This window comes from Agelaius phoeniceus, chromosome 4 (genome assembly GCF_051311805.1).
Source record: "Agelaius phoeniceus isolate bAgePho1 chromosome 4, bAgePho1.hap1, whole genome shotgun sequence".
Classification (NCBI taxonomy): domain Eukaryota; kingdom Metazoa; phylum Chordata; class Aves; order Passeriformes; family Icteridae; genus Agelaius; species Agelaius phoeniceus.
This window is the reverse complement of record NC_135268.1, coordinates 28,310,406-28,330,036: the sequence shown is the minus strand read 5'-3', so window position 1 is coordinate 28,330,036 and position 19,631 is coordinate 28,310,406. Positions and strand designations below refer to the sequence as shown.

Sequence of the window (19,631 nt, the reverse complement as noted above, 5' to 3'; positions counted from 1 at the left end):
GAATTAATTTGTGGTCAGACTGGTCAATCTAGTATTTTGTTACTATTTGAAGCTCAAAACTATTTTGCTAGGAATTCAAGAACCCTAAAAGCAAATCAAGAGTCAAAGCAGCATTTCTTCTTTATGGAAAGCTACAATATTGACAATTCTGGGTCAACATTGTCTTGGCTGCTGAAAATCTGGGTTTAGAGGCTAAGACAGCACCTCCCATGTGACTGAAGTACTTGCACTAAGCACACTGCAAGATTTCTTTAGCTGCACAGCAAAGGAAACATTTCATGTTCATTTCAAACATTTTGAAACATTAAAAAAGATGAAATTACCTGGATTCACACACAAAGACACATACTCATTACTGAAACTATGTGAGAGATGGTTTACAGCCTCTTTCATGCCATCTCTGTTACTATTTAAGAAACCTGATACATATCACAAGTTAATTTTCTAGATGATGAAATGCAGGTTATAAAGGGGATTTCTCCATCTACTTACAACTCCCTACAAGTATTAAATGAACACCACGTGTTGGGCTGATGCTTCTGCTGTTCCTGACGTGAAGACCTTTTAATGATTCACAGCATTCCTTGTCATATCAGGGTTACAGTTCATGTCCTTTGAGTAAACAGGCTTAAGAAACAGTTAACTAAAGTTAAACCATAATTAAGAGTGTGTCTGAAAAAAAAAGGATAACTTTCCTTCATCTGAGAGAAGTATAGTGAAAGAAATACTTAGGCACTTTCACTTGTTCCTCTGGCAGTTCTCAACACCATCAAACTTACCTGTTCTGTTCTATAACAAATATTTTGTTATAGAAAGGAACAGGCAAGTTTGAATATTCTTCCTGTCTAGCTAAAGGCACTGGCAATAAATATATAATACAAAAGTTACCAGTAAGGACCATTTTCATCTTCACTAAGCACAACTGCAGGAACAAGTGATTCCAAAAAACTGGGCAATACATGGTTTCTTACTAGTGGTAATATGAATTATATCTTATTTCCTTTGCACTTCATAACGTATCTGTCTCTATCTAACTTACCTTATGTGCCCTTCCTAACTCCACAAAAAGTAAATGCAAGCCAATTTTGAAAGCTCTGACTGATGCACATTAGAAATGCTGATGGCACTTCTCCAGCACGACAACAATAAAGATTTTAAAGCTGAAGAAGATAATGTTCAACAATTTCATTTCAAAACATCAGCCTTCTCAGATGTGGACCACTTGAAGGGAAATGTCTTTGTCTAGAAGCAGAAATGAGCAACAACAAAAACACCACCCCAAATCCTGTCATCATGCACAAAATCCTAATCTAAATTTTCCAGACTCTGGCATTTATTTTACTACTGCCATATGCTTGCTATTGATGAATCTCTAAGGATAAAAACATACATTACAGCAATATACTTACAGCAGCTGTGTTCTTCACTGCATTTCCTACAATCACCACAACTCTTCCTTTGAAGCTCTGCAGCGTGGCAGTTGCTGGGCACTGGATGAGATCCCCTTCTGCAGTAAATGCTGATGCAAAAGGGACATTGATGCTGCCAGAGATGTGGCCACGGCTAAAGCTGAGGAGGATCAGTTAAGGAGGTGTGAAAGGCAGAGAAAGCTGTGGAGCATGAATAGCTGCAGGATGAACCTGCTCTTCACCCTGGCTGCCATGATACAGCACCATCGGTTTTTTGTGATATCATATTTTGACAAACCTCATTTACTGTTTATTCATATGGAGAAAAACCTTCCAACACAACATATGAAAGCAAGCACAGAATGAAAAGCTGGTTCAAAAAAGGACATAGCACAGCACTACAGAAAATGATCTGCTAAATTAAAAATACTTAGTACTAAAGAGCCAATATCCCCAGTACACCTAATTTTGTGGATTTCACTTCAACTCTAGTCTGCTAAGAGGAGCCAAATACCAATAAGCAGCTGGAGCACCTCTTCCAGAGGCATTTTATGCAAAAAGAATGAAGTACTTAAAATGAGAACCAAAACTAAACAGGGATTATCAGGAATATCCTCAAACTTCCTGTCAACCCTCACAAGTCCTCTACTATTTTGATCCAAATTGAAATTCTAATGTATATGACCTCAGATTCCCAGACAATAATACACCATGTATATTATCTGCAGTCCCACTAAAAGCAAGTGTGTAATGGGTATTGAAAAGCAAAAAGCAAAAAACTCAGAGATATCACAGTTAGCTGTCCTTCAGTTTCAGAGGATGATCATTCAACGAGCTTTTATAAATAAATATTGAATGTGAAGGTCTCTTAAATAAAAATTGAGTTGGACTACTACTACCTAGCTTTTTATGAATATGAAAATGCACTATGGCCTTGACAAAACCCTGAATTACTTTCATAGACAGTACACACATGACTGGAACATTCCCTTTCCCCAGCTATAAGCAAAAACAGCTTCGAAGAGGTGGGAAACAGCAAAGTTCTGCAAAAATATACACAATGTCAAATACTGAGATTAGTCACTCTATTACTGTACTTGCAGAAAGCTAGTTAAATTTCTAATTAAATCCCAGAATTCTATTAAATAAAGGAGCTGCCTTAAATAGGGGTAAGATTTAACTGACTTAGAGTAATAGTAGCATTCGTTTCTCATTATTTATGTAGCAGTTTCAGTTTTATGATCATAATTGTTGTAGTGTAGGAAAAGCATGGCTATATAAAAACATCTGAAAGAAAAAAAATAGGATCATGCACCATTCATTAATGTTAGAAATAGTTTATTTCTATTTTGAATGGGAAAATTATATCCCTCCTTTATTCCTCTGTGCCAATCCCATCTCCCCAACCCCATTTATAATCACATAACTCCCACTGCTATTGATTAGGTTCTGAAATGATCATCATTTAGACAGAAAATAACTTTGGACAAATTTAGTTACTTAAGCCACTGATTACCCCTAGAGAAACATGACCTAGTCTGTAAAAAAGGTCTAATTGCTAAGACAATAAACAAAAAGGCCAGGATTTTGTGGTAGAGCCTGAGAGACCATAAATATGCAGCTATAACTTTCAAAACATGATTGGAAGGCTGCCAATATATCTGCTGACATGCTTAATGAAATAAGCCTTAGAAGAATTGCTGGCCAGCTGAAATAGTGCTGATAAGTCTTGGCCTTGCAAGATGAGCTTCGTTACAAAACAATCTCTCAGCTTTCATGTGGGTCATATTATGAAATATGAAACATGTTTGATACTTGTTGGAAGTCCTCTCATGCTTTTCTCAAAACACTAAGAAAACAAAGTGAAAGCAAAGTTTAGCATGACGGGCATGCATGAGGAAAAAGACTAAAACCAAAATATACAAAATGATCATATTTTCTAATCACCTCACAGTGGTCTATCATATCTAAAATACACACCACAGAAACATACAGTCTGATCCTATCTTAGCTTGTTGAAATTTTGTGACAAACACAAACCCTGTTTCCTTACTGCAAGAATGAACAGGACACTGAATGCGGTATTCTTATGGTTTCTCATTTATAGTAACTGCTGACAATTTGATAATATTCCACATACCAGATATTTTCTTCTGCAAATGATATACTAACCAGTTCACTCAAGGGCAATTTTACTGCCTTCCAGGCTGCCTTTTTAGTGGCACTTCCTACCTGTTAATACCAGATGGGTGTTAGGATATCAGTCCACCATATAAAAGGCAGCACATTTGAGTCTACTATAAGCTTCAAACATACCAAAACATCTTTAAGAAGGACTACCCCTTCCAAAATGCAAACCATCCCAGTCCTGCAACTACACTATTTCAGGAAAAAAACCAAACCCAACGAATTAAAAAAATACTCCTTATGCAAAGAACGATACTTGAAAAGGAACACATGAAAGGTGTAGACAGGGTAGTGATCCTGGTAAAAACATAGCTCCAAAACACCTTCAACTCTTTTCTGATTATCCCTACTAGAGGACTTAGGATGGCTACATGGTTGCATTACCTGACACAGCTAGAAGGCACTCAAAAGGAATCAATTTTCCACTGAGGGACTGGCAAAGCACATCAGCTTTCAACTCTTCTCTTTCTCTCTTCCATTTAATTGGAAAGCCTCACACCTTTCCAAAATATTGGCCATATTAAATGGGGAAGGTCTGCTGATAAAACCTGTTCTAAAGAAAAATGTAGCACTAAAGCACTTGTGCTACTGGTACAAAGTGATTTCTCTTAGCCCACAATTTACAATGGGAAGGAAAAAACTGATTTGTCCTCTGCTCTGCAAACCAGGCCTCTCCATGCTGAAAACCCCTGGAATTCAGCACTTCCACTCCAGCTCTACCAGACCCCTCTCTCTCCATCATGCACCACTCTAACACACCAGCCTGCAGACAGAGAGGAAGCAATAGGCACAGGCAGAATTCAGCTACTGGCACAGGCAGGATTCAGCAAGGCTGGCACTCAGATCTGAAGGATACTCCTCACTGTTACGGATGTCCACCACCAGCAGCTTCGGCTTGCTGGGCTTTGTTTTCTTAACAGGTGTTTTGGAATGGCTGGGTCCTGTCAGCTCACACAAGTCTATCAGATCTTCTGCTGAAATTCGTGGGGACACTTCTGCCTTCAGGTCATCCAACTTGATGGAGTCCCTAGACTTTAAAACAAAAAAAATTCATATTAGAGGTGAAAGAATTAGAGATACAGGGTTGTTTTTAACTTATACTTATTTGACAAACTCCAAGCGTAACAACCTCATTAAATGGAAACACATACTTTTCTTTTAACTCTGAACTAGAGTTTAACTATCCATACAGAAAAGCTCCAGAGCAGTGCCAAATGCCTATCTGACAACCATAGCTCTATCTTCTGTTAGAAGTTGTTAAAATAGAAAAATTTTTTGACAATCTGTGCAAAAGATCTCGGTTTGTGATTTGTTAATGAATTATTCACTGTGGCTGAAGGGCTCACAACATCCACAGACATTTCTTAACATCAGGAAATTAAGTAAACTGGCTAGAAAACACTCCCTGAAAAGGGAAACTGAAAGGTCCCATGACTGGAGCAGAAAAGATGGCAGCTTGCCAGAGAAACTGCAGGGATGTCTCTGGGAGATACAGAGCTAGCTAAACACCAGTTATTACCCCAGCCCAAAGACCAAGCACAAACCAAGACATCAGAAATATAAGATTTATCTTATACCTAGAAATATGGTATTTTTTAAAATAATCCAAAAAAATTGTCCTTAGTTTTGTGGGACAGGAGAATTATATATTAAATTAAAAAATTTATTTTGGGGAATGTGACAGATTATGACACAGCACACACCACACTCCTGGTAGTACTCAAGAAACTTCATGATAATACCTGAAATTATTTTTCATAAGAGAACATTCATTGCCAATTATCCTAGAAATGTTCACAAGTACTAGAATTTCTACAGTCCACATTCTTAAAGAATACCACAGTAACAATTTTTCTGCTTCCAAAAAAACATTCTACTTCTGTTATCTTGTTTTAAATTGCAGTAATGACACCAATACATTATTTGCTTATAGCCCATCATTCAAGAGAACACTCTGAAGAAAATTGAGGTATTAATAATTGTTATTAGTCCAATTGACTGCTAACCCAAATTTTTTTTGTTTTTAAACATACTAGTTCCTCATCTAATCTGGGGACTATTCCAAATTTAGGGAATATGCTAGACAAAACAGAGAGACATAGATTTTTTTTTTTGGAGTTATATCCCAGAATAGGCTTCTTAAGACAGTCCAGCACTTAGAAATACCTCGGCTGTAAAGCAAGTTATCCAAAAGCCCTCAAAATGACAAACAAAATCAGAAATTCTACTTCAGGGAACATTACCTCACCCAACTGCCTTTTCCATTGTATATAATAATACTTAAAACAGAAGAAGTTACAAATTTCCAGTCTCAACACTCTCCTTCCAAGTTCAGAAAAATAGAGTCAAGATGCTTTATAATCAGAAATATACATTATTTCTGGCTAATGTATTATTTGTTTCACCAGAATAGTCAATACTCAAGGGAGATCTGTTTCCATAAAAAACCAATGTGACAGGGCACAGCCAACTCCCAGCTGCTGCCTAAAGCCATCTCCCACTTGAACAGCTGAATTTTCCCAGGAGGAGTCCAAGGAAATTAATTGCATTAAAAAGGAGGAGGAAGAAAAAACTCAAAGCTCTTCTCACAAACTTCAGACTTGCCAAAGGAATTCAGCAGTGTCATGTTTAGAGGAATCACAGCAGACACATTTGAGAGATTCAAGAAAGGCAGTAACGTAGAAATGTAGGAAAAATACTGATTACATAAATACACACTTGGCTGACACAGCTTCATCTGTCTGATGGCAAACTGGCAGACATTGCTATCCTCAGACAACAGCTTCTGCCTCAGGAGCAGGTTTGAGGAGCAACACCAAGGAGGGAAGGGAAGCAAGCTGCTGCAAAGAGTTCAGCCCTTGAAGCAGGTTCACATGATTACAGGTAACAATAAACACTTGGATTATGAAATCAGTGAAACTGGCTGAGATGACCCAAATTAAGTCTTCTGGAGAAAAAGGTACATTATGTTGGACTCTAATTACAAAACCACTTCCTACTTTTATTTATACAGCTCTTGTCTATTCAGTTGATGGGATGAATATCTCAGGGAAGAATGGAACCTTAAAAGTCTACAGCAGAAAACAAACCAAACAAAATTCACCTAATCTGATATAAAAACATTTCTCTTTATCTAAAAGTATAAAGCCATTCAAAGTGTTTGACAGGTACACACTGTCTGTCCTGCTAAAAGGTTTTAATAACCAGGAAAAGCACTTTTTCCCCTTTAACTGGATTGTAATTAAGTAGAAACACATTCAGCTATGAATTTTACAACCATCTTTGCTTTGACCTACTATGTCCAGATCTGCCTTGATGGTAGATTCAGTGATGCAACATCTCTATATAGGCTTTGAACAAAACTGAAGCTTCTCAAGAGACTTGCTGGAAAGAGAATTGATTCAGCAATTCTTTCTTTAAAAACTTTTTTATCAGACTAATTTATTTCCTTCAAATTGCAAAGTGAATTATATGCATGTGCTTATAAGATAATTTTGCTAATTACTAAAAAAAAATTACTACATCTGCTGTGTCTGGTAACAACTATATTTCATCTCAGGCATTTTCTCACAGGAATTTACCAATGAACTGAAACTAAACATGGCTAACATCAAGCTGTCAATCCTTCTACCCCGTCCTCACACCTTGTCTTCATAAACACCATCCTGCTACAAATACTTTGAAACTGTAAGGAGCTGCTACAGAAACTGGACTTGAGTTGAGACAGCTCTTCAGGCCACCACATCCACTGAACACACAAATCTTGCAGATTCTTCTGAACCTTTAACACTTTTCCTACCCTACACAGCAGTGTTCCAGCTGTTGTATATCACCTCAGTGCCTACTCTCTTTACCTCAGCATGGAGATGTGTAAGATACAGGCTGATATTTTAGACAGGAGTCTTCACAGTTGTCAGGACTATTTGCTTTAATTCCCTGTTTAGGCTGTACTATGTCATTGCAGGCATTGCTTTGCAGCTGTGAAGAACCAGAAGGAAAAGCAGGTGAAGGAAGGAAGAGGGTTCACTGTAAACCAAATCCTTTAAGTTAGGTTAGCTGCACTCAGAAAAAGTTCATGACACTGATAGTCTCTTAGTAATTGTTTACAAATACAAAACAAGTTGTGAACAGGGTGTAGAATAAAAATGAGATTTTGATTTCAGCTACATTAAGTGGCAGGTAGGCACATTTCAGGACAGCTACTTGCAATAACCTGTTATCATCTGTAATTTTTTGTTTTGTTTTGTTTTAAGCAATAAAGCACAATGATTATCACAACCTAAAATTCCCATGCTAGTGATACTCTATAGGTAGTACAGACAGGACAAAGAGAAAGAAAGAAAAAAAAAAAGCCAGGATAACCACAGGGAAAAGCTAAAAAAACCCTTTAAAGCTTATCACATATATAAAATGCTTGTTTCTTACTTTCAACTATTTTCCTGCAGTGATGTATTTACTCTTTTCCAAGGCAGACATGGTACATACTTTCTAAAACACCCACCCTCTTTCTTAAAAAAGGCAAAAGCTCCACTTCAGCACATTGCCAGAAGGTAGCTAAAGGTCCAGTTACAAACTTGTCTTTCAGCAATTGTGAAAGAAACTGCGTACTGACAATACTGAAATTGAGAACTGCTCATATACAGAGCATACTCATGTACTTGGTGTCATAAAAATTATCAGAAAGACACCCACATTTTCACACATCCATGTATGCACAAGTGTACTGAGATACTGTGCTAGGATACTGAGCTTACTACTTAAGTGGCTTTATCTGTTTTAAGAGAAACTTATTTTAGCATATCCTAACTACAAGCATGAACCTAGCTTTAGACTCTTCAGCTATAAGCAACTGTTTGTCAGGGAAGACTGTTTAAATCAGCAGGATGGCAAGAGCAGAAAGAGTACCTAAGCTGAAGTCTGAAGTCTCCTTGTTGCCCAGAAGTTTCTCTGACACAACACCCTACATTCTTTATTTTCAAAGTACTCTTCTCACCCCATTAATTTTCAAATAGGCCTGGGAATTGCTAATCCATATGCATTTACTGCTCTTAATAAGAAGTAATAGGCATTAAGAACTTTTTTTTTTTTTTTTAATATTAGGAATTAAAGCTGCTTAACCATTCTCAATTTGGAAGCCAAGTTTCAGAAAGATTAAAGCACTCCAGAACACGAGGCTGGTACAATCACAGCTCCTATCTCTTTTCCCATTAGCCTGTAATCTCTTACAGGCATTTCATCATGGCTATTAAATGAAGATATACACATTTTTTTGAGAAAATAGCCAAGGATCTATAGTTCTGCTGAATCTGAATTTAACAGTCCCATCAGATAAACACAGAAACTATAAAGGAACTTTCTATCCATGGAAAGGATAGCTTTATCTGAGTAGATGCAGGGTTTCTCCCCTTCGTCTTTGAAGCTGACAAAACTTAGTGCAGTTTATTTAATATACTAGGAACTTCAGCCTGGAAGTCAAAATAATTAAAATCTGGGGTTCAAGCAAAATACTCTATTTAAACTATCAATGTCCCTCATGAAGGAACACATTTCATGAAAGATGTCATTCCATATTTTTCAAACATATTTCTCAAATCAGTTTATGCATGTATACAGAAATAAGATGATGAAAACAATTTAGAAAAGCTTATAAGATAATGGTTTAAGCTCTCCACTTGCCCTCTCCACCATTTTTATTACAATTACTAGCAAAGGGTCATACAAAAAGGCTTCCGTGTTTTTTGATGTTCAATTGTGACTGTTTATAAAGGAGGAACAGCTAAAATCCCAGATTTTAAGAACTCTTCTACAACTTTACAACAGTTGAGTGCCAGTGTTCTCTACATAATCTCTCTAGCAAACTGATTCTTACACTTAGATTCAGTCCTCTGTAGCCATCATATTCTGCTTCCCATATTCCCTAGTGTCCACCTTCCTTATGCTCCCTCTCTCCCTCCCTCCACTTCCTATTTAAGTTTGCTCCATTTTCATTTTGCAAGCTGTGCTCTTCCACCCTCTCCACCATCCTGACTTCTCCACAAACCTCCCTACTTCAGAACTCACACCTTGGGAAGTGCAAACAGCAACTTCCAGCCAACTGTCAATCAGAAACATCCTCCAAAGGTCTGCACACAACTTCGTAGGCAGTCTACAAAAAGTGGAAGTGAGCCCTGCTTGCCAACCCAGCTCATTACTAAGGAAGCACAAGGAAAGGTCATCTCAATGGAAAAACATAACTGAGTGAATAAACTGAATCAGCAGGGCTGAAAGATACAATATTCCCCTGCATGCAGCAGGGCAGACATGCTGCAAACTCAGTTATTGCCCCTGATATGATAAGAAGGGTAAAAGCAGCTCACCACTGCATGGAACGATTTCAAAAGACAAAGCTGAGCCATAATCCAGCTATGCCTGAAAATACTCACAGGATACCTTAATGTGCAATAAATTGAAGTAAAAGCAGGAGCAAGAATGATCTTGCCAGCCTTGAATGCTTTCCATCAGCCTCTTTTTTAGCCTCTTGATAGATGCTCTGTCCTTGACAAAAAACTATATTCCTTATTTGAGAAAAATTATTACAGTATCTTTAGGAAACAGTCAGAGATTCCCCTGACCTCTTAAAAAAAAGATACCAACAACCACCAGAGTTTAATAACACTGGTGAGGAGTTTTTAAAGAGGAGTTTCCTTCATAATGTGATCATGTATCTCACTTGGTCAGAGACCTTGGATTTAGACAATCTACCTTCTTTCATCTGTAGTTGCTATTTATTCACATTCCTGTTTTCTGAACTGGCATTACCAAAAGCAGCTCTAGGACATTTTCAGTCATTTACCACTGTGAAGCCTGTCAAAACATGCTGTTCAGGCTCTCCCTTAACTGGTGACTATTAAGAAGAGTACTGAATTTGAGTAATTGACAAAAAATTTGACATTATGATCAGCCAGACAGTTACTGTGTAAGCTGTGTGTGTTTTTCACATAAATCTTGGATTTCTGCACCATTCCACCCATTTTAGAAACCTGGGCCCAAACTTTTTTGAGCTATATTAAAATCATCATCAACAGAACCATTTGTACCCATAAGCCTAAAATGTATTCATTCACATTTGCAGGATGGGCTCCATGACTAAACTTTGGTTTTAGGCTCAACTTTACAAGCAGCATGGATTCTTTCTTCTAGTTACGCCTTCACACTAGTTATGCTATCGAATCAAATCTGATTTGATAATCAGATTCTCCACTCCTAATAATGTCAGAAGAGTAAATATATGTACAGAGCTGTAACACTTTTACTAGTAGATTAAGATGGTGTTGACACCATCCCACAGGCAAGAGAGCTGCATCCACAAAGTCTTTTCTATCCTCCAACTGCACTTCCTAATAAAGTTAGATCATGATGCCACTGCATCCTGACTCCACTGAGAAAACATACAGCACCTAGCCTGGCCTGAGGTGCACTAAGGAAGGAATGTGAGGAATCCTAAATTCAAGACTAGCTTAAGGCAGGCTCCTATAGAGACCTGTGTTGAGAAAACTAATAGGGTAGGACAGAAGACTGAGGAGTAGAGGGAAAAGGCACCTTAGGCTGATAGAATACACCTCTTCCCCACATAATGAAATTTGTGTTAATAATACAGTTACACATCTAAGACATAACTTTCACAGCAGCAGTGTATGGCACACACAGGAGTTGCTGCAAGCTGGAATTAGAGTTGCTGTGAGTGGCAGGAAGAAGCTAGAGCTGTGTACCTGGGCATGTTTGTGTGGGAGACAAACCATTAAGATCCTTCAGTCTACTTCTCCTCCAAAACTTGACTTCAAAAATTTCTCCCAAACTCCATTGCTTCTAGTGCTACAAGCACACAAATAAACAACGTAACACCAAGAGGATAATTCCTCACTGCAGTTTCTAATTGTGCTTATCAGAAGCTGAATGAAACATTAAACCATTTAGATCTGTGCTGGTCCTAAAGCATATTTTAACACACTCAGTGGGTTATTCTGACTCTTACTTCTCTCCTAAAGTAAATTTACATAAACACTGCTCTGCTCTTTCATTTTCCCTTTTTTAGATGCAGGTCACTATTTTTAAAAAATAAAATATGGGTTGTTTAACAAGGTATGAAATAAAACTGTCATTCAGGAAACTTGAGTTTGGCTTTGGTTGCCATAATAACTTATTTCCACTATAGCACTCCTTCTCAAAAATAAACAGAGTCAGTTGTAAAATACATGAAAACAAATAAAATAACAACTGTGTCTTCAGTCAGCCAGCCAGATTTCAAATCAGGACCACTAGAGCCTGAAAAATTACTAAGCCACAGAGATGTGTAATTATTTCCTAATGTTCTCCTAGAATCTGATTTTAAAACAATTTCCAAATTGAGAAAAAAATTAAAAAGAACATTCCTACAAGATGCAGAGAGAAAGAACCAGCTAGATTAAAAAAAAAATAATTAATTTTACTGGTAAAATTACCCTTTCCCCCTCTGCACATTTGTTAATCAGTCATGGAATCCCAATTGTGGGAGGTCTAAAAGGTCAAATGTTTTCAACTTCAAAGTATAATCACAAAAGCTTATGAGGAAGGACTAGTGGACAATCAGTGATTCCAGAACCTGAGCCTAAGGCTGCAGCAGAGAGTGCCCTGGCTGCTCCAACTGCCCCATTTACATTCAAAGCAGATGAACACAACCCAGGGAGACCCTAACACCAAGTCTGTGCAAAACAAGCTTAGAATCCTTAAATATGATCTAGAGTGAGTGTCTCACAAACTGTTACAGTCTCATATAAATAGTATCCAGATCATTACAAACATATTCCTTTAATTCTGCCTCAGCTAAGCAGTAAATTTGTTTCAATGAGTTTACATTCAACTTAAATAATTGATATTTGTATTACAACTTAAAATAAACACCCACAACATTCATTAGAAACTTTTGAATTAACATTTAACAAAGACTGTATCCTGAGCCTTATATTTTGTATTTTATTCACTCTGGTAATTTAATGCCTCATCTTCTATGGAAAAAAACCTTAAAACTATAGAAAATAAATACAGATTTTCAAAAAGAGTCAGAATAGACAAGGTGCTAAATAAGGCTTCCTTTAAATAATTTAATCTGCAGAACCGAAGTTCTGGAAGCAGAGGTTTCCCTAGCACACTCCCCACTTCCTGGTAGCTGCCTGCCTGGCTTATGAGTATCAAAAAAACCTTGAAAAGCTAACCAATAAACAGAGGACATTTTGAAGTTTGCAACAATTGCTAAAGTATTTGCCAGAATGTGATGGGCTTATGCCTAATTAAACAGTGATTTGTTTATTCACTCACAAGAAAGTGACATGAAAGTGCATTTTAACCAACTCTTCTAAAAAATGACAAATAACCCCAGCTTCTCACTCAAGCTGTTGGCAGCAACAACCAGAAGAACAGAAGCATCAAAGGCAAATGTGAAATAAATTAGAAGCATTAACTGAGATCCTGATCAGTTAATGCTTCACACAATTTGAACTAAAGACAAATATGAGTAAGCTTTCTGTTAAGTCTAAGAACAATGGAAAACAAAACCAAGATCCACACAAAAACAGAAGACAAAAGAAACCTGAAATGGGTCAAGGCAATCAGAAGACCTTTAGGCAGAATATAAGTAACAGCCATTATAAACAGCATGAGCATCACACAGACATTTCTTAGCTTGTACACTGAAACAGAAGTGTTGGTATCCACTACTGACCATGCTTCTTTCTGAAGAATAAATGGATTAACACACCAGTTATTTAATGACTTAATATAAACCTAGCCAATATATATTTTTATGGACAAATACTTCCTAGGTGCAGACAGGAACTCAGAAGCAACTGAGTGCTGTTGTATGACAAATAGGCCTAAATTTCCATCTGTTGAAAGTCTATCACACAAGCTATCCTTAATTATTGGCAAAGAAAAGTTATCCTCAGGAAAATATGCTCATACTCTTTATGATAAAAACATGTTTTTCATATTTGTGTTGTTTGATCAAGCCATTAAGTCATGTTGCTGCTTAGGTATTTCTACTACAACAAAACCAAAAAACCGAAACTATTGGCATTTAAATCACTGCAAAGATCAATAATCATCTGGTAGACTTTTCTCCACTTCAATGCTTTCATTCCTCAACATCTCTGAGGAACTCCCATCTTTGCAAAGAGAATCAGGAGTAGAAGAAGAAAGCAAAGCTGTAATTTTATCAGTCTCTGCATTTCTGTGAGTTCACCTGCCACAGGTGAGCAGATACTGATAGAGAAGCTGCAACATTTTCCCCTTTTTATTTAGAATTATTGAAGTAGTTGGACAGAGTGTATGTCTACCATATCTATAATAATGGAGATACAGATACTGCAGAAAGTTTTTATATTACAGTGTTGTTTCTCTCTGTGACCCCTTGCTCATTCAGGAAAAATACTTCAGGAGTTTCCAGGGTACAAAAGTAAGTTTCAGGAAGAGTAAGAAGAAAAAAACATCAACCATGTACTGGTAAAGAAAAGTTACAGATACAACATTGAGTAGATTGTAATGTAAATTCAGTATTTAATGTAAATTCAGAATTTAAAGGGTTTTTCTGTTGTTATTTTTGACGTTTTATCTTTCTCAAAATAAACAATGCAACCCCACTTAAGATGCACATTCATTCTCTCTGAAACTATTTCCTCCTTGAGATTTTATCTCAGTAGAAATATGCTTACTGGCTGAAAGAGTAAAAGATTAAGCAACACACAAGTCCAGGAGGAAAAAAGAGAGCACCCAAGCCTATTTACAAACTTGCAAATAGATGTCACTAAAATAAAAACTAAGTAATGCTAGTGATAAAAAGCAGTTTTGTTTTACTGACTGCTGATTTAGGGAGAAAAATGCACACCCAGAGGGGAAATACTTCTCCTGTTATTATTAACCAAAGCACAGTAACATGCAGATACACACAAATATTTGAGTTGCCACTAAAAAGCACTTAAGAAACAAACTGAAGCAGCATAGAAAAAAAATACAAATAGAGAGGTAAGAGACAGCTGGTGTTTATAATTAAAAACACTAAACATTTAATGTTTCAAGAAGTCATAAACTACCTTCAGAAGCAAACCCACAAGTTTCTTCACAAAGAATTGTTTTCTACCCTACCCACTTTCAAATACAGAGGTGAGCCACAAACATAAAACTGGAGATAGAAATGTAGTGTAAAGTCCTTGTCCAAAGAATCACCAACTAAATAGTTAAGGAAGCAGAAAAGTTTTTTTTTTTAAGAGTTAAACTGCAGCGCAAGGATACAATGGTGTTTTAGAAAATCCATTAAAGGATGCTGTGCGTCCTAAAGACTGAACTCAGATTTCACCCTTTCAAGTAGATAAAAAGTTTCCCTGTGGCAGCAAACACCAGTAGAGAACATGTTTGAAGAAAGAGATAATTCCAGGATTAAGGTTGAAAAAAAACCCTAACAAAAACAAACCACACCACCTTTGTGTGTAAATAGTGTATTTCATCAATAATTTCAATTTAGTTTTTATCAATATTGCACTAATCCCTGAGAAGTGTCATTTTATGAAGACATCCAAAAGTACAGTCACAAGTGAGAGGTAGCTCATTATGGACTCATGTCACACAAGACTTTCCAAGTCTGATTTATGGCCCCTGACTGAATCATAACATTCTTGACTTGTATCTATCTGTCTCAAAATCAGACACACAAAAGTACAGCACCTGAGAGCAAACAATAAATTTACAGACTAAAATCTAACATATGAATAGTCTTTCTTGTGTCCAAGAGATTACTTTCCTCTTTGCTTACATATTTCGGTACAGATCTCTGAATCTGTACAGCTCTCTTTCATATGATGATCTAAAAAACCAAAATACAGCAGTAACCAAAAGATCCAATGTACTTGTGCTTCAAAAGATGTTAAACCTTCAGCTGCACTGCAGTAAATGAAGAGGTCTTTGGTGTTAGATAGACAGAACTAGAAATTAAAGAGAAGTCAATAGAAGTTCTAGTATTTATTTATCTACTATTTAACATACCAAAAACATTTGCTTAATTTCTTGGAACTTGTGGGATGGATGATCCTAATTACTGGCTTTATAAACAAATACAAATTCTGGTATGAAAACAAAAACCCTATCAGGAAAACACACCCAAAACATTTCTCAGAAAATGGGAGAATACTGAAAGAAACTTGCTTAATTTGAAATAAAGAGTTTTCTCTCTGTTACAAATACAAATCTTTTTACTACTCATTTCAGTAGACCAGGGCTGCTTTCTGCCATCTCCCTCTTTGCGATATCCAAATGCTTTGACTCTTGCTTTTACACATAAAGGCACAAGAAAATACTTAGAAATCAGAAGACTTGTTTTTTTACTCTTTTGCCATAACATTCAGAAAGACTAGCACATACACAAAGTCATTTTCACTAGTAGCACTGTCAGACATCTGATCAGACTGCCAAGAGAGACTGAATACTTTGCTTGGAAGTTTCCTTGACCTGACAGATCAAAGCTCTGGGCAACCCCACCTGAATTCAGTGTTGGACACATTTTCTGCAGGAATTTGTACCAGATGACCTTAGGAAGTTCTATCTGAATTACTCTCTGAAAGTGCAGCCCTTGGCTCCTTCAGAAAGCCTCTCTACATATCTCCAGAGCAGCACAGCAGCAGTTGTGCTGGCTACAATTCCTGGATGACAACAACAAGTATTCCCCTGGAATTTCATTTTTATTTCCCATTGCCTTTCTAGATCCATCTATTGTTTCTTAAATCCTGTAAGATCTTTCAAGTTTCCTTTTGTTCTTCATTTGCATGTCTGCACTTGCAGTCCTGGATTTTTAGCTACGGCTTCCAGAAATTACAACAGAAATAAAATAAAAACTAAAGTAAAAACTAAAAAAACGACTGAATATCAAGCTCCAGTTTAAGGACTAAAAAGTAAAGATTCACTTGAATGACAACAACACTTTTTAGTTTCCAGTAGTTAGGAAAAACAAATGGGAAGACTAAAATCTAATGCAAGTCACCAAATAGACATAGCAGGTATATATATATTTCCCAGATTATTGGAATGCTCATGAATAAAATGATTGTTGGAGAATGTGGAAGGAGAAAACCCCAGAAAAAGAAAAAATTAATTTTTAAGAGACTAGGTAGATTTATATTGTTAAGAGGAAGGAAAGGAATAATTTCAAACCACCAGTATTCATATAATGCAACTGCCAAGAGAAACAGCCATTAAATTCTACTAGAGAGAGAGGAGAAAAATAATTTTGCTAAACTGGGTATCTATTTAATGCAGATATTCTCTTAGCTACTAGTTACTCTTTGTCAAGATAAAACCAGGCATAACTCACCAACTAAACTCTCAGAGTAACTCATGGCATATCCTTTACCTGACCTGCCAAGATGGAAAAAGCAGCCAGAGCTGCCTGCATCACCTTCCAGTTACCTAATCTCACTGGCACACTGCTCTTTTTACTGCTTTTCTCCTATGATAAAGCCTGCTTGCAGCTCTGCAGGCAAGCTGTGGACAGCGGTGGGTTGCTGTAAGAGAACTGAAGGAGCAGGAGTTGGTTGGGCAGGAGAAACAGGCAATCTGAATCATGTGAACAACGCTCCCCGCTCCCATTGCCAGGCTGCTTACGAGGTGGTCACTGCGAGGAGCCTCCTGGTAGTCTGCAGAGAGGCAGGCCAGGGCAGAGCTCCTGGTGCCGCTGCCGTCGGCGGGCGGGCGCGTGGGCTGCGCGAACTGCCGGAACGTGGCGCTCTTGGGAGTCCAGCGGAACAGGTTGATCGACTCGCGAACACAACGCTCAATGTCAATCTCTGCAAGGCATTGCAAGGAAAAGCAAGAAATTCAAGAGCAAAACATCAGTAAAGCTAAGTAACCCAGCTATGACATTGCTAAATATACATACACCCATCTATATCTTGGTCTGTCTCTCTCTCTCTCTCTTGCTCAAAGGAAATGTAGATTTCAAAAGCATTTTCCCATTCAAAAATAAAAACACTCCAAGTTTTTTTATTAAAAACTAGTAAAGACATTTTAAGAAGTAATTTGATCTGTTTAAGGGAAGTGTATCAGAACTTTAACCAATGCAAAGTCAGAACAATAATTAACACCTAGTTGTTGTAAGGCATTTTTAAGTCTTTACAAGTCAAACTATTGACTATTCAATGTAAATTTGTGCAGTTCATCAAAAGTAGATTTCACACAGTGTACAGACATCAGGATTTTTTTGGATCAACAAAGTGTCTTATTTGTCAGTTAAATCCTACTAACAGCCAGATTGAAAGCTTTCATCTACTGAATTTTGCATGGCCTGCCATTTTGACAAAGTTACATGTTATCTGTTTGCTGAAAAGCAGGGGTTTTCAGCATTAATTTGTGCTTGATTGAAAACATAATAGATTGGTTTAGAGATTTTAGAGAATTTTTTTAAACAAACAAACTAACAATACAGTCCCAAACCCAACCAGACATTCCTAGTGAAACGTCCTAGCTGAAAGAATGAAGTGCCATTGTGACAATATATTACAAAACTTGAAAGGAAAGCAGACACCTGTCAAATGAGAAGCATCCTAAAATAAGATGTGGTCAATTAAAAAGCAGGAAGCTACACTGAAACAGGTATGTAAAAGGAAAAAAAGCAAACCTGTTGGAAATGCATTTTTTGCAACACTAAGCATCCTGCCTGTATATATCTTCTAACAAGATGTAACATAAAAGCCATTTACTCTTTTACCACTATAAAAGGACTAGTTTTGCACCTCCTGTATGGAGTCTCATGAAGAGCAAAAATTATGCTAGCTTGCATTTCATGACAAAACTGGTGTAGTGCGACAGACAAACAGCAGGAATATCAGCACTTTTTGTGTCTGTACCAAGATCTTGTATGATTCATTACAACAGTCAAAATTTAGATTAAAGCATCAGCTTCTATGGAGAAAACAGAGGCATTGTAGCCAGGCTTTATCTGTATATCTCAAACAGATTTGATGCACTGCCATCAATCACTCATTGCCATCAGCAGATTTGATGCCTTGCCATCAATCTGGGAGCTATTCCAGAAATCTCAGTCATTAGCAGGGTGGTGAGCAGAAGAAACTGAACTTGAAGCTTGGGGCAGAATAATCTAGTTGGATGAGATTATTGACTGTTTAAAATCTGGAAGATGTGATCTATTACTCTCCCATTCAAAAAGCTTTCTGTGTTCAGGTAGGATACAATCTGCAGCAGATGCTTTAATTCCATTGATGACAGGATGCTTATGCGTTAACTTGCTTCTAAAATTCTGAAAAGTCTGAGAGAAGAGCTGTGGCTTACCCAATTTTAATTCTACCTCTAAAAACCTCTTTGTGGATGTGTGAAAGTAAATCACAATTTTCCTTGACAATATCAGGTTCCCTAGCTGCTTGGGATAATACGTGTCACAGATAAATGGACTACATGATGTCTCAACAGTGGCTAACGATTTCTCATTTCAATTATACTATAACAGAAGGCTGTTATTCAGCATCATTCCCAAGGAAAATACACACAACTGGAGAATTTCACACAATCTCTTAATTCAGGTAAAGAGAGGAGATGCCTTTCACTGGTTATTCTTTCTCAAGCTCAGAAAACACCCCAAAGCACCATCATTACAGTTGCACTTTTTTCCACATTTCTGAAAACTCATTTTATTTAAAAAAAAGTTGAGAATTTCAGTTCAAGACTGTAGTACATTTATAGTGGGGCTGTGGTTTCTTTTTTTCTTTTGGTTTTGTTTGGTTTTTTTTTTTTTTTTGTTTTTTAAAGAGATGCTGGAATTGAGTTATAAGACCCATTTCCTGAGATTCTTAGCTAAGGAAATATTAGTAGTACTTCTGTAATAAATGATATGAATGCAGAATTTAGCTAGTAAAAAAAATTGGAACAACAATAATTAATAGCATGAGAATTATTTGGCAGTGACAGGGTATAATAGCCAACATATATCTGAAATTGAAAACAGAAATGGGGGATGGAATAGGAACACTG

General features: G+C 37.0%; 1 protein-coding gene across 1 annotated transcript in view; it reads right to left on the bottom strand.

Moving 5' to 3' along the window:
* TBCK (TBC1 domain containing kinase) overlaps window positions 1-19,631 on the bottom strand; it is an 88,479-nt gene that overhangs the window by 10,152 nt on the left and 58,696 nt on the right. The window contains exons 24-26 of the mRNA XM_054632835.2: window positions 17,253-17,434; window positions 4,453-4,628; window positions 1,410-1,569 (exon numbers count right to left, since the gene is read on the bottom strand). Coding sequence (XP_054488810.2) covers window positions 1,410-1,569; window positions 4,453-4,628; window positions 17,253-17,434 — 518 coding nt within the window. The remainder of the gene's footprint in view (window positions 1-1,409; window positions 1,570-4,452; window positions 4,629-17,252; window positions 17,435-19,631) is intronic.